Genomic DNA, 22,120 nt, shown 5'->3' on the forward strand with positions numbered 1-22,120 from the left:
GGACGTGGAGGTGGACGAGGGGCAGTGCCGAGAGGGAAGGCGGGGGGCCCTTCCGCTGACAGCCCCCCGCCAGGACGCCGCGCGCGGGGCGCGCCACCTCGCCGAGGGTCTCGCCCACCTCCCCGCGGCCGGCGGGCGGGCGATGCGGCCGCCCCGAGGCAGGAGGGCGCCCCGAGGAGCCTAGAGCTTCTTTCTGCCCCCTGGAGCAAGGAGACATGGAGTTGTGAGCGCCCCTTGTTCGGCGAGGCCGCCCCCCGGGAGGCTCCCCATGGCCGGGACGTACAGCTCCACTCTGAAGACGCTGGAGGACTTGACCTTGGACTCCGGGTATGGGGCCGGGGACTCGTGCCGCTCGCTCAGCCTGTCGTCCTCCAAGTCCAACTCGCAGGCGCTCAACTCTTCGGCGCAGCAGCACCGCGGGGCGGCCTGGTGGTGCTACTCCGGCTCCATGAACAGCCGCCACAACAGCTGGGACACGGTGAACACGGTGCTGCCCGAGGATCCCGAAGTGGCCGACCTCTTCTCCCGCTGCCCGCGCCTCCCCGAGCTGGAGGAGTTCCCCTGGACCGAGGGCGACGTGGCCCGGGTGCTCCGCAAAGGCGCGGGCGCGCGGCGGCTGCCCGCCTTCTCCGCCGAGGCTGTGAGGCGCCTGGCCGGGCTGCTCCGCAGGGCGCTCATCCGCGTGGCCCGCGAGGCGCAGCGCCTGAGCGTGCTGCACGCCAAGTGCACCCGCTTCGAGGTGCAGAGCGCCGTGCGCTTGGTGCACAGCTGGGCGCTGGCCGAGAGCTGCGCGCTGGCCGCGGTCAAGGCGCTGTCCCTGTACAGCATGAGCGCCGGCGACGGGCTGCGCCGGGGCAAGTCGGCGCGCTGCGGCCTCACCTTCTCCGTGGGCCGCTTCTTCCGCTGGATGGTGGACACCCGCATCTCCGTGCGCATCCACGAGTACGCGGCCATCTCGCTCACCGCCTGCATGGAGAACCTGGTGGAGGAGATCCGGGCCAGGGTGCTGGCCAGCCAGAGCCCCGACGGCGGAGGGGCCGGGGGCGGGGAGGTGTCTGCGGAGGCCCTGGAGATGGTCATCAACAACGACGCTGAGCTCTGGGGCGTCCTGCAGCCCTACGAGCATCTCATCTGCGGCAAGAACGCCAATGGTAAGGGCACCAGGGGACTCCACGCGAGAAATCCCTCCCAGGACCACCCTGGGAGTGTAGGGGTGGTGGGTGCGCCGTCAGCTGGAGGAAAGCGTTTGGTCTGAGGGTGGAGTTCAGCACGTGATTCTTGGCATTAATTGCTCGCGTGGAGATTGAGTTTTGAAGGATAAAGTGGTCGATCTTGTTCTGGTGTAGCGTCGCTATCAGCTGGGGGCTGTTCACTGATCGAGGCTCTTAATCAAGTCTCCCAGCACTCTTGTTTGGGTCTATAGTTGGCGTGTTTTTCTCAACAGCTGTGCAGATTGACGGTGGTGCTAACGCTGGATCGCTCCTGGCCAGGAGCAGTACCCAGTGTCAAAACTCTGAGACCTGAGGCTTGGATGAGTGGGATGGGAGCAAGAGAGCCTGGGTTTGCTGGGCTGCAGGAGGTCCTTCAGGTCTTCTCCTGCAAGGTGGAGAGGTAGTAGTGGGTTATTGTGTGTCCAGGAGTGATGGAACCTGGTGGCTCCTGAACTCCCTTCCCAGGGCCTGACTTTCTAACCTGTCACCAACCAGGTGAGCGATTACAACTTCGTTGTGTTAAATGTACAACCCTATGTACTTTCCTGATAAAAACCTTGACCCAGGAAACCATGTGATGGGAAAGAAGTAGGGACGTGGGTAATGACCTGGTGACAAGTCTGGGAAAGGATAGTTGCACTTCTCTAAAAGATGACATAGTTTCAGTGCACAGGGTGGAAGGAAAGCACTTGACCTTCTCCCTGGTAAGGTTAGGGTGTGACATATGTTCTACAGCAAACTGCCTCCCAGACTCCAATTTCAGGAGTCAGCAAACCATAAATTATTTAGAATGGTGCTATGACTGGACAGCCTTCCAGTCAGATCAGAAGGCCATTTGGGGGGCAGCTTTCAGTGGCAAATAAGAAATCAGTGGAAGAGGCCAGGAATTTAAGAGAGGAGTACTAGCAAGGGCTAAAGGTAGTCAAACACATATGGTTTGACATTCATGGGAGCTAAAACTTAAAGTGAGTACTTAACTATGTGTCGGCCTCTGTCCTAGCATTTTATGTTTGCCCAAGTAATCTTACCAACCCTACTGAGCACCTAGAGTATTGTCCCCATTATGAAGATGGGGAAACCAAGGTACCCAACAATTAGGTAATGTGCCCACAGTTACACAGATATTAAGTGGCAAAGCTAGGATTTGGGACCAGGCCATCGCCACAATTCAAACTTTTATCCCCTAGAAGAGAAGAAGCAGCTTTGTTTGTGTTAGTCCAATTTCCACAAACAACAGTTGACCTTTGGTCTCATTTTGAGGACTGTATGTACCTGTATGGCTGACTTTGACATTCATTTCATTTTTCATTGTGGCACTTCCAAAGGAGATGCCTAGGTTGGGAGAACGTTTGTCTTTTAATTTTGTCCTCTTAGATCAGGGTTGAGGTCAGTTCAGAACCTCAGTTGATGATGTCACTAGCTGATAATCATGCTTTGCCCTCCAGGTCTGTGGCATCAACACCAGGGACACCAGTTCCAGAAGAGGAAGTAGAGGGTGGGGTATTTCCATGCACTTCTCATAGCCCAGAGGAAGATTTCTGTACTTGAAGTGAGGGGGGAGCCCAGCCTGAACTCAAAGTAGAGTCTTAGGAGAAAAGACTGGCCCTGACTCTATAACCCAAACAAGGTTAGGTGCCAGTCAAACAAGCAGAACTTGCCCATCATGCATAGATAGTGCCCAGCAGGTTGAGGAACTTCTTGTTTTTTTCCTAACTGCAAATTGAGGCCAGTATGAGTAGTAAGACCAGTGTACCCCAAAGATGCCAAGGGGCCAGAATTGTGAGAAGACCTTTAACTTCTATGAAGGTGCGTATCCCAAAGGGCCATTTCTTATCTAGGGACCTTGCTCCTTGGGATTTTCTTTAAAGTTTTTCACTCTGCAAGCTGACCTCTTCCCTACACACACACACCCCTCATTTTTGTCCCCTTGTTAGGGGGAAATGATGTCCTGAGATAATTCCATACAGGCTTTGTGGACCCCACCCCCACTCCAGACTAAAGCCATCAAGACTCTGGGAAAGACAAATCCCATCACCACCAAGGGAGGGTGGCTGGGACCTGAGGGTGGAGTTGGGCAGCCAGGTTGGATATAAAAAACCAAACACGTGGGCCTTGGGCTCGCTCTCTGGCTCGCGATCGCTCGCCTCCTGGCTTCACCGCTCCTGGCTGGTGGCCAGCTCTCAGAGCGCCATTTTGGGATTCCTGATCGGCAGATCGGGTAGGACTCACTTAAAACTTTGTCTCCCACTTTTCTCCCTGAGCTGTACATTTCCTCATTTCCCCTTCCCTTGTAAATAAACCTTTTATTAACCTTTCGCGTGTGCCTGCAGTAGAGCATTGATAAGTCCTTTTAAGCGCGCGGGTGAGGACCCACTGTCAGGCACCCCGTTTTGTATCGGGGTTGCTCTACAACACCCTCATTCTAGTCCTTCCTAAGCCATTATAGTCAAGAGAGATGAACTCTAGTGACAGGAGAAAGCTCCCTGGATGTTCAGAGTCACTGTCTCCCTCCGTGTATTCCTGGTCCCAGCCAGGGAACTCTTGCAGACAAGGTGGCCACTGACTTCTTAGTAACATGGATGCTCATTTTTTATACATGACAACCTGGGGTGGCCTCAGTAAACAATAACTCGGCTGATTTATTAAAGCTCTTTAGACAAAGTGGAATGACTGTTTAGTAGAGGAGCAATGAATGGCTGATGCCTGAAGGCTGCCTTCAGAGGGAAGCATAAACTGCTCAGGGAAGAAATGGCAAGATCCAAAACTTGTTTCTCTAAAATAACCCCAAGGCCAGCCAGCTTACCCTTTGCACAGGGAAGACCAAATGCAAATGGCTCTGCATGGGAGGGAGAGCTCTGGTTTGTGTTCTTGTCCTGCTGGTCTTCCCCTTAAATTATATATTTTTTGTTGTTATGCCTGCTAATTATACAGCATCGGCACATGCATTTGACTCAGCTATATAGGGCTCTTAAAGTTTTAATGTCTTCCAACCAGGAATTTAAGGGCCCTAATCCATCTATCCCTGTCTATTACTCAGAGTGCTGGGCAGATATGGTTTTGCTCAGCCCAAGATGGATGATAAAAGTTCTGTAGTGTTTATAAAACATGATCTCAGCTTCACAGAGCAGCAGGAGTTATATATTGTGTGCTCATTTAGTATTGATGTCCGTGTTCCCAGGGCAATGTCATTAAGCGATGATATCTTTGTGACTGCCTTGTGGGAGGCAAAGAAACCAGTGTCATAGAGTAGTATTTCTAAACAGGGAGCTGGCAGAAAATAGAAACTTCTCCCATAGACGGAGTGCTTGTATTCACTCATATTCAATCTGTCTCTGTCTCTCCCTCTCCCTCTTGCCACCCACCTTCTCTCTCCCTCCTGTTTGAAGTACCTTTGAGTTTCTTCTCAGCCATTATTTTCACAAAGCTTTAATGAGTTCCATGGCATTTGAGAATATCTTCAATTCTGAGGCTGTAAGTTAAATGATAGGATTTTGGTGAGAATATTCTTACTCTACAGCTGTAACCAGGATGTACTTGTGGTAAAGAACATAGATTCTGGAATCCCCAGTGTGGGTTTCACACTCATTTCTGCGATGGATATGAGTGTCCTGGGGCAAATTTCTTAACCATTCTAAGCCTCAATTTTGTCATCTGTAAAATTTGGGGGGGGGGAGGGTAATAACAGCACCTCATAAAGTTGGTATGTGGATTGGGTGAGATCATAGATTTAAAGATCTTGGCATGTAGTAAATGCTCAGTAAATAGTAGCACTTCATTTAACAACTATTTATTGAGCACTGACCCTGTGTCCACCACTGTTAAAAGCGCTGCAGATTAAATAGTGAAGGGAAAGAGGTTCCTCCTCCCATGAAGCTTAAAACAAGTAAACAAATAAGGATTTACTCTTAACAGAAAGAGTTAATTTAAAAAAGACATGGTAATGGGTTGTGTGATAGGGCTAATTTAAACGGCAGCCCAGGAAGGCCTCCTGAAGTTTCATGAGTAATAATCAATTATATCAATACTGCTGCTGTCTAAGGACATCTTGGCAAAAAAAAAAAAAATAGTGAGGAAAGACTTCTCTGAATTATTCAGTTATTAGTTGAAACTAGTCCCAGCATACTCACTTGCAGCTGAGAAATTAAAGGGCTACATCTTCAACAGGGAGGAAAACTCTTCTAGTTGGAGGATGCCTTTCCATTGAGATAACTGACTCCAGAAGTGTGGCTTCCTTGAGCTGCTGGTTGCTGTTTAATCCATTTCCACACCTGGACAGCCTGAGGGAGGAGGGTAGCTTCCCTGTTCATTGACTATTTGAAGCCAGGGGAACTGGTAAAAGTAAAAACAAGCAAACTTTGGAAATGGGAACTTATTTTCCTTGAATGCCTGAGAAATGCATCCCTAGCCTTAAGTTAGAGGAATAAGATAGAGTTGTTCTGCTTCCTCCAGAAAGCTTTATCTGACTCCTGCACCCTAACTACAAAAACTGGAGGTTCCTATGCCACCCAGCACATAGTCCTGAATCATCTTCTGTTTGCATCTGTCTCTTCCATTAAATTCTGAGCTCACAGGCATCCTTGTCTCCCTGGTACCTTTCATATGATTAATCCCACTATATGGATGTGTCGTGTTAAAAATTTAACTTAAATTCCCTGAAGACCTTGGAAGAACCTTCCCCACTGCCTACCATGGACATTTCAAGTTGTTACTGAAATAGAGGTAGCATTTTTGGAATACCCAGACTGTAACGGACATCACCCATTCTTTAAAGATTCTAAATTCTCTTCAGTTTCCCAGGACTAGCTATGATGAGTGGGTTGGGAGGGGTTTCAGGGTGGGGGGATTCCTTTAGTGGGAGGTACCCAAAGTGGGGATTCCATAGCAGAAGTCTAATAGGCAGCAGATAAATCCACAGGAGATAGAGTTGAATGGCAGAGGCAGTTATTTCCCGTAAGAATGGCAACACCCTGAAGAATCCCCCTCTTACCAGAAGAGCTTGCCAAGGGGGCAATCTCTGTTGGTTATATTGCTCAGAAGAGATTTCACCTGTGTCCCACCCCCACCTGCCACCAATCTGAGACGAACCAAGGCAATTAACTGCTGAGACCTTCTTGGGATGCATAAACACTTAAGGTTCTGAAGCAAGCCAGCCACTTTGATGCGAACCCTCAGGTGGGTCCTTGTCCCACCTCACCATCAGTCTCTGCTTTTGCCCAGGAGGACAGTAGATGGATGCATTAGCCCCTGTTTCCACTACATGCAACTAATCTTTGTGCAACCTGTAAGTGAAATGATCAGGCTTTTACACCTCTAGCCTCTGTGGCTATCGCCTGCGGCCTTGAATGCAGAAAGGGCTTGAGAGCGTGAGCTCAGGGCACACGTGCCTGATGGTGGACACCTGGAGTATGCTGTGGGCATGCGTAAGTGTGTACACTTGAGCCTAGAGGCTGAGGTTAAAAGGGCTACACTGACATGTCAGTGGTGAGAGGAAGAAATACGAGAGAATGCCAGAGAGAACCCAAAGAGAAAAGGTGAAGATTCAGGGGCTGGGGGGGGGCCTGTCAGCCTCTGGGTCCCTGATCCCCCCACCCACTCTTTGCCTGGTTACAGGCACTTCAACTCCCTTAAACTTTTTCTCGTGTGATCTCGTTGGGTCCCCATAAAAACTCATTGAATGGAACGCCCTTTCGCAAAGGGGTCTCTGGGAGCCCAGATTTCCGTGTAACAGCTGGGCCAGAGCCAAGCCCATATTGCTCAAGTCCCGGGCCTGTGCTTTTCCTGTGAAGAGTCACAGAAACAGAGGTGGTGAGGCACAGGTCAGTATTTGACTCTCTTCCCAAGGCCACGAGGGTCAAGCTCAGCAACAGCGGTGCTTATCATGGACCCTGTTTGTTAATGATCTGCTGTGTCCAGGCACTTTAAAAGCATGTGGAATCCGTTAGGCCAGTGAATCTTCAAGACCACGGTGCAGCCCAGAGGTGGGTCTGTCTTTCCTTCAAAGGATGCTGTTGCTCGGTGTAAAATGCTGCTTGCTGACTGTCCCAGAGTGTGCCCCGCAGGGGCCATTGATTTTTAGGAGCCATTATTGCTGTTCCTGAGGGGGCAGGGAGCTCTCGCTGCCCAGAAAGGGCCTTCCAGTGTCAGCTGCTAGGTGATCAATAAGCTTAGCCATGGGGAAAGACTGTGTACGCCTCCGATGTTCTCTCTAACGAGGGGGCGTCAGCTCCGGGAAGGAGCTCGTGTTTAGGCTGCTCGTGTCAGGAGGCTCAACTCACTTGCAGAAGTGACTTGGCAGAAAAGCCTTTCTAAAGGGGGCTTTGATTTCCTAGAGCCCACCACAGCATGTCCGGTGGCAGGTGAAATCTGCCTTCGAGTCCTGCAGGGCCCCTGCTGAAGTCGAGTTCCCCATTGCTCTGCTTTTGTCACCAGACTCAAGCAGGTCCATTCAGGGCTCCCTCTCCTGTGCTATAAAATGAAGAGCAGGCTCTTCCACAGGTGTGGCTGTGCCTGGTGCATGCGCTGTGCTTGAGGACTTTTCTGGGGCTGGGCATTGGGAGCTCAGCACGGGGTGGGGCAGCCTGGGTGTAATTCCTGGAGATCCCATTTGGGAGATGTGTTTCCTGGGCAAGTGGATTGACTTATGTGCTTTTGTTTCTTCTGTAACAGGGTTTCTCGGCCTTGGTACTCTTGACATTTTGGACTAGGTAACTTCTGTTGCAGGACTGACCTCGTCATGGAGGGAGGCTGAGTAAATTTCCCAGCCCATACCCACCTCATACCAGTAGCGGCTCCCTTCCCTCGCTGCCAGTTGTGACCAAAAAATGTCTGTGGATGTTGTTCGATGTTCCCTGGGGGGCAAAATCACCCCTAGTTGAAGAACGCCATTCTATGAGGACTAAAATAGTCCCCAACTCATAGGATGGTTGTGAGGATTTAACAAGAGCCTTTTGTGACTTTGCACTGTGACTAGCACATAAAATATTAATTGTAATTATTTTGCAAACTTGTGACCCAAATCCCAGGGTATCAAGGATTAGTCACATGGCTTCCTGGTGACTAACAGGTAGGAAGAAGTGATAAAATCTGAAAAAGGCACTTCACTCAGTTATGGCACAATTGCCCCCAGATGAATGGAGTGGGTGGTTTGATCAGACCCCTCCCTCCCATCTCTCCCTTTTATGCCCCCCACCCAGGATGACAGCAATAGTGCAGACTCAAAGCTCAGGGCCCAAGGGAGCAATTTTATTGCAGATACTAGACCCTGCTTGCCGCAGCTGCCAAGGCTTGAGCTCCAGGACAGCAGGTGTTTTGTGTTTTGCTGGCCTGTCATGTAAACACTTTGTGGTTGTCTTGCTTGTTTTAAAAAAAGGCCTAATGGTTTTGCAGCTTTGACGATATGTTAGGAGCTGCATGCTGAATTGGGAAGAGAAGGCTAAGATACACAGCCCAAGTACGCCTGAGAAATGCCACGTTGGCCTCATTGATCAGCTGCTTACCCAGCACCAGCTACACACAGGCTGTGGAGACAAACTAGAGAACAAGAATTGACCTTGCCTGTCTGGGAGTTTAGAATTTAGCAGGGAAAGCAGAACACACACATGGCTCCTTTCCTATATGTGGGTCCTTACAAAGAAGTTAGTGGTTGTTGAATTCCAATAGCAGTGGAGATGATGCTGATAGCTGCTACTCCCAACTTGACAGTGCCCATCACAGGACTTTCCAGGACCTGTTTGTTTTGCTCCTCCCAACCCCTCTGTTGAGTAGATGTCCCCTAGATGGGGACCTTGAGGCCGTTGGTGACTGGACAGCTGAACGGGCAGAGATGTGTCCTGGGTGAGTGGGAGGGCGTTAGGACTGCTCTGCAGGGATGTGGCAGGGGAGTCAGTGGGCACTTGGGCAGGCAGAGGTGAGACTGGGGAGGGGAGGTGGTGCAGAGAGCATGGACGCTTCCAGACAAAGACAGCAGGGTGAGCAAAGACCTGGAAGCCAAAATGTGTGTGTCAGAGAACAGCAAGTAACCCTGTTGGCTGGAAGGTTCAAGATGCATAACAAGGAGGAGCAGGGCAGTTAACACAGTAAAAAGGAAAACTTTCCCACATCTTTTATCCAGATGTTAAGGAGCCTGCCAGAGTGCAGGAAAAGAGTTTTCCAAAACTTATTTTTATAATTCAGAATCGAGTGTGTCTGCTCCCCAGTTCTTCTTAACCACAGCCCCAGACCGCCCATTACCCCTCTTGTTGATTGAAAGTTTGACCTCAAAAATGCACCCATCCACTGTCCTAGCAGTACAGTAATGAAAGAAGACCTTAACTGAGTAAACTTGGGTTGAAAGGGCTTGAAGAACGCGGCTTCGATCAACCTCGACTTCTCCCTTTCAATTTGGCTTCTCCCATGGCCCTGAAACTAACATTTCAAGCCAAAGCAGACCCAGTATGGAATGAAGGTCAGGACCGGCAAACTCGTTAAGTGAGGCCATTGGGTTGGCTCTTGCCAAGAGTCAGCTGACTCTTATCTTTAAAACGCGGAGGTAGAGAGGACATAAAATAAGATGCGCTAAGAGGGTCTCAGAACTTTCTTTGGTTATAAGTCTGCCCTGATAGTCAATTTCTAGTTTAGAAATTAATTTTGGAAAATAACAGCTCAATTCTCAGAAAGGCTTAATCACTTAGCAGTTCTTGGCCAAGGTGTTTGCAAAGCATTGATGATAAAGCATTGATGATAAAGACGTCAGTCATTCTAAATGTTTGATATTGTGGAACCACCTGACAGCTCAGTACCATCTGGATTGGATTCCCAAGGGGCCACTGACATAATAATTACTGAAGTAATAAATGATAGCTCATAAATGGCTTAGCTAATAACTCGGGTATTAGTGTTCTTTCTGACCCTCATATTATACAGGAATTTCCTTGTCATTTGAAAGAGAAATCTCATGATTATTTTGCGTGGATGCATAGGGAGTTGTTCATGGCTAATGACTTGATGCCCATCATTTGTTTTCTACAAGAGAACTGAGTGGGGTCAGGCCCACAATGGAAAAATTGAACAGGAAAACTAATGTACTGGATGTACAAGTTTAGGGCTTGGGAGAAAATAAATTGGACCTTAAAGACTGTTGAAGCAGGCCTTTTGGTGTATGTAAAATCATCCCTAAAGCTGAGGCCAAGCTTTGGTTGAAAACCTTAAACTTTGTTTTAAGTCCATACCTCTTAAATTATAAAACATCAGTATTTGCTGTGAGGAGAGCTGTTAATGAACACAAGCCGAGGCTCACACACCAAGCCCGTCTCTGTACACAAGCTTCGAGGACAGTCCAACTCAGAGAGCCAAGGATTTGGATCCAGAAAATTCTGGGTTGGAACCTGGCCCCTTCTGTGACCTGAAGTGAATCACTCCATCTTCTTGGCTCTCTTTCTTTATCTGTGGTGTGAAGAGGCTAGACTTGATTCTCCAAGGACCATTCTGTCTCTGATAATGTTTCAAGACCCCCCATGGACACTGTGAAATCATTTTCCTGAGGTTGAGCCCATCAGGATCCTTGGGAAGGAAATGGCCCGGGATGGAGCTGGGCACTCTCTCTGAAGACCTGACCTCGCACTGGACTAAGCCCCATCCTTGTATATTGGGATTAACTGATTATAGGTTCCCCCCGCCCCCACTCCCTTTCCTCAGAGGGATGAGTTCTGTCTACTTTTGACCGACCTAACGCTTCAGCTCAACAGCTGGGTCTGAGCCCTGGCAGGCCTATGTTAGGGTGAGATCCCACTCCGAGGTGACTTCACACAGCCGGTGTTTGCAGGCCGCCTACCCAGACGTGGGTATTTATAGCCGGGGAACAGCTAGAAAAAAAATTAAATATGCTACACCCTTCCTTATACTATGTGGGACAGAGACAGGCATTGTGAGGAATTTAGAAGGCAGGGCTGTATAATCCAGCAAGATATTTTTAAATGCTGTGTGTTGCAGTTGGCAGGGCCGGTTTTTCAAAGAGGAGGGAAAGTGAGAGTAACAGAGGATGACAGGCTGCCAGCGGTTCTGAGTTGTGGAGCCCCGCACTCCAAGGTGCAAGGATTTTCTGAGCCCCAATTTATGTCATAGCCACAAAGCTCAAGCTGGGCTTGGGAAAGTCACCAGGCCGGGCTTGGGAGGCTGGCATGTGGGCAGCTTGTTGTCTTTCTTTCCCTCCAGACCGTCCGCCTGTGAGAGTCCCCAGGGTGGAAATTAATAAAATGTTCTGGAGAAGGCAGAACATACGGCCAAAAAAGTTACTTCTGTGAATACCCCAGTGCCTGGGGCTGCTGCTCTAACTCAGCTCAGCCGCTGGGTAAGGGAGGTCTTACATGAGGGCACAAAGGAGAAGCGGTCACTTGCAGCTGTTTCTCTGGACATAATCCTCCCAGGACCAACTGGGCAGGCCAGGACTGTGCTGGGGCCCAAGTCAGTAGCAGGTGAGGGAGTCTGGGGAAGAGAGAAGCCTCTGAAAAGGCATCACAGTGATCCCCGCCTGTCCAGTGAAGGCTTGTCAAGTAGTTTTTTACCCCTTAAACAACTCGAGTTCAAGGTACAGATGGCCTGGGCTGTTGACCGTCCTCCTGTAACTTATAGTTGATCCTCTGAATCTGCGGGTTACCCATCCCTACTGACATCTGAGGTTGGTCGAATCCATGAATGTGGAATCCTATAGAAAAAAACTGCATGTAAGTGGCCTGTGGAGTTCAAACCTGGGTGTTCAAGGGAAAGCTGTGTTTTAGAAGAGGCTGGTATGTTTTCTACTGTGTTGGTCTTTGAAAAGACAGATGGGGTTTCGATGGGAGGCTCTGGGCATTAGGAGCAGTGACAGGCTGAGTTTAGTCTGGGGGTATATCTACTTGGTCATTCAGCACCTACTTCTTAAGGACTTCCTGTGTACCAGGCGCTGTTCTGGGCCTTGGTGGTTAGAACAGATGAGTGTAAGAGACCTGAAGGAGGGGAGAGGAAAGGCCTTGGAGAACAAGGGAAAGGAAGGCATGCTGAAGGAACCATAGTGAAGCCAGGCTGCCTGGAGAAGACAGATCCAAGCCTAGGGAACATCAAATGCCCTGTGGGTTCCTGGAGACCAGTGTGACTGGTGGAGGTGGCAAGGACTATAGTAGGAGATGCCATTGGGCAGGGAATGATGGGCAGGTAGGGACTTGTAGGCCATTGTGTGACATCTGTTGGGAGCCATTGGAAGGACTTAAGCAAATAGTCACATGATTTGATTTGCATTTTAATAATCACCCTCTCTTTTAAGAATGCAGCATAGCATTAAGCATAGAAGTAGGGTGATCACTTAGGAGACTTTGCTGTAATCCAGTTGAGAGAGGATGATGGCGTGGACAAGTCAGTAGAGGAGGTTATGGATGCATTTTGAAGTTAGAGCCAACAGGATTTGCCTACTGCTTGGATGGCATGAAATACTGAGGTTTGTGATTCAGTACCTGAATGAAGCCAGTGGTTTTTGTTTGAAATGAAACAGCTATGTGTGGAGGAAGCGGGATCTTGTCAAAGATTGGTGTGATTCTGGTTGCTTGTCTCAAACTTAGGATAACTAACCTCATTGGTGTGAGGACTTTTTTGAACCCCTCCACTTCTCCATCTTAATCTACTCACCATGAAGATGATGAGGATGAAGACCTTTATGATGATCTACTTATAGTATTATTAGTATTTTCTCTAGTTTACTTTATTGCAGGACTATAGTATACAATACATATAACATACAGAATATGTGTTAACTGAAATTTATATAATCCATTTCTAGTCAACAGCAGGCTCTTAGCAATTGAGCTTTGGGAGTCAAGTTATATGCAGATTTTTGACTGCATTGAGGGGGGGGGCAGTACACTTAACTCCCTCATTGTTCAGGGATTGACTGTATGTAGAGATGGCAAGTAGATACTTGGCCTCCAGATCCCTTTGACTGGGAGGAAAGGCCTTCTTGAATATTCTGTCACTTGATAGATTAAAACTTTGCACTTCAAGAGGGTAGGCACATCTGTAGGGGTGAGGAGGACCTCAGGCAGTAGAGATTTAATTTTCAGTCTTATAATTCTTTGGTTGATGGCCTTAAGAGCCGCCTGATTTTTGCTCTCCTTCGAAGGCGGCCAGAAACCTATAATGAAGGTCATCAAATCTGCTGTTTCCTGTCATTAGCATGGGGGTCTGTTTAATTAGGTCCAGTTGTTCTGTGGATCACTGTGACTGTGCTTGTGTCATTCAGTTCCGGGAAAACGAGACTCAATATTCAGGCAGCTTTGGCTTCCTGAGGTCAAATATGGGTCAGAAATTTAACCAGAAAGGGAGCCCTTTTGGGTGGTTTGCGAAGGCACAGGGGCCAGGAGTGGGCTTGGAAGGCTTTAGGAATATCCAAGGGCCCATTAGATGGTTTCACCTCCATCCCCCAGGAGGATCATGGCAGCACAGAGTGGCTAAGAGCTGGAACTGGAGAGTCACCACTGCCTGACTGCCAGCCAATTCCTTGGTGTCTGTGAACCTGTTTCCCTCTTCTGCTTAATGGGCATATTGTGGAACCCTATTTCATAGATTTAGCCCAGTGGCTCATAGCCCTGTGTTCATATTAGTATCACGTGGGGAGTTTAAAAGGGTATGTTTGTGTGTGTCTTATGCTCTGGAGTGAGGCCCAGACCATGTGGGTAGAATTCTGGACAATCTGGTGCTCAGACATTAGCTAGTATTAGTGGTAAAAGAATCATTGTCTGGAGTGCTCATTTCTGCCCCACCCAGGATGCTGACTTTTCCTTCACCTCACAGCTAGGCTGTGAGGCTCTTCCTCATCTGCAGAAACTACCAAAAGTCACTCAGAAAGAGCTTGAATTGTTAGGTTTGCATGGAAAGAGCAAAGTTAGACCTACACGGTTGTGATACCACGTAATGTTGTCATTAACCCAGTCGTCCATCAGGTCGGTACTATTAAGTCCATCTTTTGAAGAGGAGAAGCTGAGTCACAAGGGGGTTTAAGTAACAAAGTCACAAAACTAATAAGATAGTCTGTAATCAAATCCAGGTCGTCTTACTCCAGATTCTCTCTTTCTGGACACACTGGGTTCCCTCCCCAGCCAGAGAAGCCAAGAGAATGAATTCTCACCTTTGATCCCCAGCACATACCTATACTACTTGTCGAGCCTTCACAGAGTACCTGACCCTGTGCTGCCTGTTCCACCTGTATTATATCATATCATTCTTAAAATCAAAGGAGGCATGCACTCTTCTTACTCCCATTTTTTACCAGGAGACTGAGGCCCAGAGAAACCCAGGTCACATAGGTAATAAATTCAGAATTCACACCAAGGGGTCTGTGAGCTCCAAAGTCCTCATCCATCCTGCTGGCCCTGTCCTTCCCAACCTTTCTATCCTGTCAGGAGTGGCCTGGGTGGGGAGGAAGCAATTGCAGTGTTTTTGTGAGCAAAGAAATTAGTGGGTTGGTCCCAGAGGAAGAAGAACTAAAGCAAGGCCAAAGCATTCCTCACTGCTTCTGAACAACTGAGCATTTAAGGGCCCGAAAATAGTACCATCGCTCAGCTGAGACCAACCTGACCGACCGGGGTGCTTGTGCTGTAGGTATTTGTTTCTCTGCTGCATGTTTAAAGATACCTCCTGCCATGCACGTTACTTCTCCTCTGCTGGTGTGAATGAAATAATGAGATTGTGTTGGTTGCTTAAAATAGTTGAAGAGGAAGAATGTTTGGAAGCTGTTAGCTCCTTGAGTCTTTCCTCTTGATTAATGACACCGTAGAGAATGCTGGGCCTCCTCTTGTTTACCTTCTGACTTTTCCTTTCCACCATATTTTAGCTCTTGTGTCATCAAAAGCTAAAGGAATTTGTCACCAGAAAAATTGACGACCTTTCCTAAGTAATTTAACTGGGCACTCCTTACACATTTAATCTTTTATTTTAAAAGGAAAAAATGAGGTGAGGCCATTTATTTTGGAAATGGCCATTTCTCTCTTTGAGCTGCTGAGATTCTAAGATCATAGCTATGGCATTTGCTCTGGGACAAGAAGAATTGGTTTTATTTTATTCATTCATACAAAATATGCTCTGGGATGCTGTGAGTTTCCTTCTCGCCTTCATTGAGCAGTGCTCTGGGGACCCAGCAGGAGTCGATGAACTGCCCTTCGATACCAGGGCCACTGGCCATGAGAGGCTGTTTCCATGTAAATTTAGTAAAATTCAATAAGGTTAAAGAATGTCCCCTCAGTCTAGAAAGTCGTATTTCTCGTGCTTCCCTGTCACTTGAGGCTAGTGGCTACCCTAATGGGCAATGCGGATAGGGAATATTTCCATCACTGAAGATAGTTCTATGGGACGTGTGGTCATTCCAGTGGGTCAGTGGTGGGTCACTTGGGGCCAGCTTTCTGGGTTTTCGCAGGTCTCAAAATGTTAACTATTCTCCAGCCTCTCTAAAGCCCTCTGTTTGCAAAAACAAGAAGATTCATGGAAGTGGAGATTAAGGCCATTGATTCTTGTGGCTCTAACCTCTGAACCCTTGACATGAGGTCAGGGTTTATGGTTTCCAAGCTGCCCAGCCTAGGGCAAGTCACTTCGCTCCCTGAAGTTGTTTCCTTGTCACTGAAACGTTGATTTAGAAATGCCTCTTGGGATTTTGTGAGGATTAAATAAAACACTTAGCAGAATGCTGGCCACATAGTAAGAACTTGCAGGGTTAACAAAGCTTTCCATCCTTTTTCTCACTTGAGGCACAAGGCATTCTCTGAGCTAGATTTTGTTGCCATTTTCAAGATGATGAAGCAGGCGTCTGGGAGCCAGACTGCTCCTGCTGCTACTGAGTCACACTTGAACTTGAGTTCTGCTTTTTTCCTCCAGGGTTTTTCTTTCCTCCTGGACTTGTTGACTGGCCGCTGGTAATAAGTCAGAGAATGATCTTTTGAACTAGGAACTCTTGAGTTCATGTTCATTCAGGAAGGGCCTGTCCCCTGCTCTCTCGAGAAGTATCTCACCTAGAAGCAAGCCTGCCTAGGTAGCCACCAGGAGTGCTACTGCCATATCCCTGGCCTCCTTAAAACTTGAAGTTACCGGGCCTCCGCTGGTGGCGTAGCGGGTGAGCGCTGGGTTGCGAGGCTGCCTACAGCCTCTGCAGCGCCAGTTTGATTCCCAGCCACCAGCGAAGGTCCCACCAAAAAAAAAAAAAAAAAACAAAAACACAAAAAACTTGAAGTTACCCCAGAGGCTCTAGCGGTTTTTAGGGCCTTACCTGCCCTGTGGTCTGTGTGCCTCCTTTGCTGTTGAGTCTGAGCTTAAGAGAACCCTGGCAGCAGAGAGTGACTTTGAAAGGAGCAGGATGCAGAGTCACCTTTCTGATGCGCAGAGAGTTCTGAGGGGGTATTTACTCATCCCTGGGTATTTATTCAGCCCAACTCCACTATTCACTCGCCCAGGTCCTACAGCTAGTTGCTTTCCCTTTCTGTGCCTCAATTTTCCCATCTGTAAAACAGGGATAATGTGAGAACTTACCCAGCATGGTGATTCTGAGGCTTAAATGAGATGATGCAAAATAAAGCACCTCTCTCAGTGTCTAGCACCTAGCAAACCCCAGGCCGTTCCTTCTCATCACCGCGGCTTCCAGGCAGTGGCTTTTGGTGAGCTTTCACTTTCATGTGCTGTCTGCATTTTCTACTTGAGGATGTATTATCTGTCTAGTCAGAAAAAGTGACTGGGGGGCCTCCTTGGTGGCGCAGCGGTTGAGCGCTGGGTTGCGAAGCTGCCCGCAGCCTCCGCGGCACCGGTTCAATCCCCGGCTGCTCCCCGGCCACCGGAGGAGGGTCCCACATGGCGCGCAGACCTCTCCTGCCGCCCGCTGCTCCCCTCAGCAGTGTACTCCGGTCCTTCTGCCTGCTCTGCTCCCCGCTCTGGCTCTGGTGAATTCTCTCACCCTCCCGCGCTTCTGACTGTGCCCAGTGCATGTATAAATAAATCTAAAAAAAAAAAAAAATCTATAACATTTAAAAAAAAAAGAAAAAGTGACTGGGAAGGTGTTAAAGTGAATGACAAAATTAAATTTGTGTATCATGAGTCTTCATGTGTTTTTTTTCCATCCCTATTCCTTCCTTCCCCCAGCTGCCCCTACCCCCACCCCTGATGGTGGGGGTTAAAGGTGTGACTGCAGTTGTCAGCTATCATTTCTGCTCTCTCTCATATGGCAACCACCAGCTTACTTTCCTCCTCCTGGTTTGGGTTGTGTAACCAGTACCACCCCATAAACAGTGTAATTACAGCTGGATTATTTCTATAGGATTAATTTGTCCTGTAAAATGCCCATATAGTTATGTAATTGCCACTCATTTGCCCACATCCAGAATGTGCTAAATCTGCGGCTTGTATTGAAATCCAGATAGCTTGGAACCACATGTAGGGGATCCAGTAATTTTCATCACAATTGTTACAAGAGATGGGCTTCAATTAGGGGAATCCAAGTTCCATGGAGAAATGGTGATTTTCCTGTTTCTACATATGGTTCTACTGAGGGAGGCACCGATTTCAAGGAGACATGAGAGAAGAAAGGAAGGACAGTGGTGGGTTTTTGTGAGACCCTCTCAGGCCGCCAAACCTTGGGCCTTTGTGTGGCTTCCCTGGCACTGACAAATCACTCACGGTTAATGGATAACTTGGACTTTCTTCTTAGCAAGTCGTTGCTTTGTTATATGTGCTGTGGGCTCCTCTGTTATCAGCATGGCCCCTCAAATCTCAAAAGAGTGAGAGAGAGAGAGAAAGAGACTGTGTGGTTAGGACAGCTAAACAGGGGGAGATGGAATAGGGTGTTGCTTTGGAAAAGGTAATGGCAGAGGCAGCCGACATTTATGGGATGCTGTCTTGTCTCATACTCAGCCAAGAGCTTCACAGGCTGATATTTGTTGAGCACCTACTCTGGGATAGGGTAAGATTCTAGGTGATTTCTCCTGAATTATCTCACATAGAATCCGCACGACAGCCTCTGGGGGAAGGTACTTTTACTTATCCCCACTTTACAGATGAGGCAGCTGAGGCCTGGAGGTGGTTAAGATAACTTATCCAGGGTCACACTGCAGGTAGCAGAGCTGGGATTTGAGGAGAGTGCTGACTGGAAAGCCCATTCCTTCCACTGCTGGAGGCTCCTAAGGCTATCAGGAGTGGGTAAAATGAGGATCCTGTGTTGTAAGTGGAACTGTTAGTTTTTCCAGAAAAGACCTTATACCATCTTTCCTCAAGGCATGGTGCTTTACCCTTTCCGGCCTGACTTTCAGAGTCTGGTTATTTGCCTCCACAGACCAGGTCCAGTCAGTGATGACGCCCTAGCTGGAGGCAGTCTGTGTGTTGACCTGCTGCTCCTTCTTTTCACCCCCTTCCTCCTTTCCAACTCAGCCTGAAGACTGCTCTTCTCCTAGGAGAGAGGCTAGAGTTGGGGCCTTCCTCAATAAATAATAAATAAATCTGGGAGATCTGCACAGGTGAGAGCTCAGCACGTGTGCATGCTCAGCACGGGCCTCATTCTCTCCAGCTTCTATCTGAGTCCCCTGTGCTCAGATGCTTGACATCTGTGGCCCATGCAACATTAGCTTTGTGACTAAGGGGTGGTGTGCAGCAGGATTGCCAGAATAGAAATCTTGGATCTGCTACTTCCTTGACAAATTTCTGTATAGACATGTGTCTCAGTTTGCTTGTCTATAAAATAGAGATATTGTTGCTTTCCTTATATGGTTGTTGCACTGATTAAATGAATTTACTTTCTAAAGTGCTTGGGCAGTGCCTAGCATGTGTGTCTAGTTCCTCAGCCGTGGTAGTGGTGGTGTAGGTGATGACAACTATTTGGGGTAGGGGACGGGGTCTTTGGACACCCTTCCCTTGGTATGATGAGTGAGCCCACTCATGTGAGCACATCCTAGTGTTACAGTGGAAACATCGAGTACTTTGGAGACAAATCTGGGTTTCATCCCAGCAAAGCTGACTTTTTAATGTGAAACTGGACAAGTCCCTCAGTCTGTTTATTTTGGTTTTTTAATCTGTACGGTGAGAATGACAGCAATATCTGCCTGTGGTGTGGAAAAGTGAAATGCAAAAAATGTAAACAAAGCTTCTCACCAGGCGCGTGAGCTCAGCTGGCAGTGAATAAATAGGAGAGAAAATAGGACCTCAATGCATGCATATGGCATGCTACAATTTTTATAAAGTTAAATATATGTATGGAAGTCATGTCACAGGCACAGTACTACCAAGGGGGAAGTGAGGGATGAACACAGAATGGTGATGTGTGGGGAAAGGGAAAGGTTAAACTGAGGAGAGGAACACGTAGTTAGATCCAAAGGGTTGTCAAAGCTCTAGCTCTTGTGTTTGGAGGTAAGTTCACATTATTAGAACTAAATTTAAAAAATGGTCATGAACCAAGGAGTGTGATACAGCCAACATATGCACCTGAGGTTAAAAAAGTAGTGGGTCTTCAGAAGGTGGAAGCTATTTATGCCGAGACACCTGGACTGTGCCACAGGCCACCATTCACACCCTTTGACATCGCCTGTCATCTGTGCAAACTACCCTGAGAATGCGATCTCCTGCCTCCAGCCACAGTGGCTTCCACATGGGGGGCACAAAACAGTAGAGACATTTAAGTTGCCTTGTTCCTTAGGTTTGGTGCAGGTTTGGGCATAAGAGCCTGTGTGTCTAAAATAGCCCAACAAAGACAGAGTTGTTTTGTCCTAGCTGTGCCAGATATAAAGGCTTTCATTAAATTCACTTTAGAAGCATTCATGTAGCCAGGAGGTTTTCTTTCCAAGGGAAGGGAACGTTTGGGTTGGATCTGATGGTGTTTGCCTTGGTATGATCTGAGACCTCTCTGCTTTTATTGCCACCACCAAGCATCTTGACCTTTGCCTGTGGCTGTTCTTACCTGTGGTTCCTTCTCAATGGAAAGGGAACCCTTGAGGGCATTTGCAACACCCCAGCTTTTTAGTTCCATGGCATTGGACTATAAGTGCTCCTTGCATCCTGCCCCTCTCATCTGAATTTGTACTTTGAGCAGCCTGGTTTCAATTATGGGATTTCATTGTGTGATTTCAGAAGAAGCATTATTTGTATTTCCTTATTTTAAACTGAGGTGCATCGAGCGTAGAATCTTAACCGTATAGCTTGATGAAAGTGTACCTAGGCATACCCTTATATAAGCTTCCCAGGTCAAGATCAAGATCCCACCCCAGGAAGTGCCCACAGGGCCTTTGCTTGTGAGGCACCCATCCTTCACCTCAAGGAACCATCATTCTGACTTTTGTCACTGTCAAGTTGGCCTGTTCTTGAACACTTAGGGATGGGTCCATTCTCAAACCTTTCTGAGGCTGTTTCTTTATTTTTAAAAGCAAACTTGTGGTGTTTGTGTTATAGCTTCAAGTTAAGATAATCAAAGGAGACAGCACCTTTAAAGTCACTAGTAAAATATTTGTGAAACAGTTAGCACTTCATCAGGTAAAGCTGTTTATTTGTTATTGCCGTTGTTGACTTCAAAGTCTGCCTTTTCTCACCCAGGCCTTGTGCTTCTCCTGCCCTTCCACGCCTTCTGGCCCTCTGAACACACTTCTGAGATGGGCCCATTCATTTCTACTGAAACCAGTTCTCCTTGCTTAATAAGGCAAAGGAAATGGGCGGGAAAGCAGGGCTCTGCTGCTTTGCCCCTTTTCCAAAGAGGGTCTGTTTGCTCTATTAGCAAAGTCAACTCAACAGAGGCTTTATTGGGCAGGGCCTGTGCTGAATTGACTCCTCTAGGAAGAGGGGAGGGGGCTCCCCCAGTGCCAGGTTTGCTGAAGTGCCAGGAGTGGTTCGCTGTGAGGCTTCAGAAACATTAGGAGGAGCCTCCTCTTCCAGCTTCTCCTTAAAAAAAAGGGGGGGGGGCACAAAACAATCTACCTCTGTGACTGCCTAAAATTCTACAATTCTGCAATTCTAACCTCCCGAGTTGAACTAACTGCAATTAGTAAGTGGCATTAAAGAAAGAGGAGGCAAAGAGAGGTTGGAGGCAGCTTCTCTGGATGTATGATGTGCTGTAGGACTAGGACTGTCTACAGACTATTCTGCATGCACAGAATACCTGCTAGATGTCAAGTGTTGTGTCAGAATAGAAGCAAAAAGTTGCAGTCCCTTGCCCTTGAGGGAGAAGCTTTGTGTTAGGCAGCAAGAATTAAACAGGCATTTGTCATGCAGTCTGTTATGTGCTGTACTTGGAAGAGCATGCCCCTAAACCAGATGGGGGGCACAGGGTTATCACAGTCCTGAAAGCATTTGGGTTGAGGACTAAAATATAAAAGGAAGTTTAACCCTCAAACAGCTGAACTATGGGACACAGCCGTGTATCCTTGGGATTCTCAGAAAATACTTTTACAAGGACAACTTCTGTCCACCCCGGACATGAGATCTGGAACTACTTGACACTTGCTAGTGGCAAACCCACAGAGATTTTTTTCCAGCAATAGAATTTTGAATACATGGCTTTGCAAAAGATTTTCGTTTCCCTACAAGGTGGGTGGGAGAGGTCCATTTGGAAGATGAAGACTTAAGTTTATGAGTAGGAGAGTTACCCTGCCACAGAACCAGAAGAAAGACACATGGCTGTTATGGAAGAAGACACCGCCTGGCATTACTCACGTGGCCGGCCATTGCGTATTGGACCGGCACGCCAAATTTCTCCAGTTACCATGGGACCCAGACTTAGACAGGAAATCATGGTAGGATGGGAAAGAGTCCAAAATACACACGGCTGGTATACAGACTGCAGTTAGAAGAGAGAGAAAGAGAACAATCTATCTATTTTCCTGAACGAGTACTGCAAAATCCAGTGGGGTTGTTTTTCCAAGACTCCTTACATTTTATGGACCTGATTTTCAAGCTTTAATTTT

The 22,120-nt window shown here is 47.8% G+C and overlaps 1 protein-coding gene across 1 annotated transcript in view; it reads left to right on the forward strand.

Moving 5' to 3' along the window:
- Positions 1-268: 268 nt before the first annotated feature.
- The window catches only part of ABTB2 (ankyrin repeat and BTB domain containing 2), a gene marked incomplete at both ends in the record, with an annotated part of 157,120 nt that continues 135,268 nt past the window's right edge, over positions 269-22,120 (forward strand). Inside the window, one exon of the mRNA XM_084247455.1 lies at positions 269-1,151. Within this exon, the coding sequence (XP_084103581.1) occupies positions 269-1,151 (883 nt within the window). The remainder of the gene's footprint in view (positions 1,152-22,120) is intronic.

The sequence above is a fragment of the Talpa europaea genome, assembly GCF_964194135.1.
Source record: "Talpa europaea genome assembly, chromosome: 1".
Lineage (NCBI taxonomy): Eukaryota > Metazoa > Chordata > Mammalia > Eulipotyphla > Talpidae > Talpa > Talpa europaea.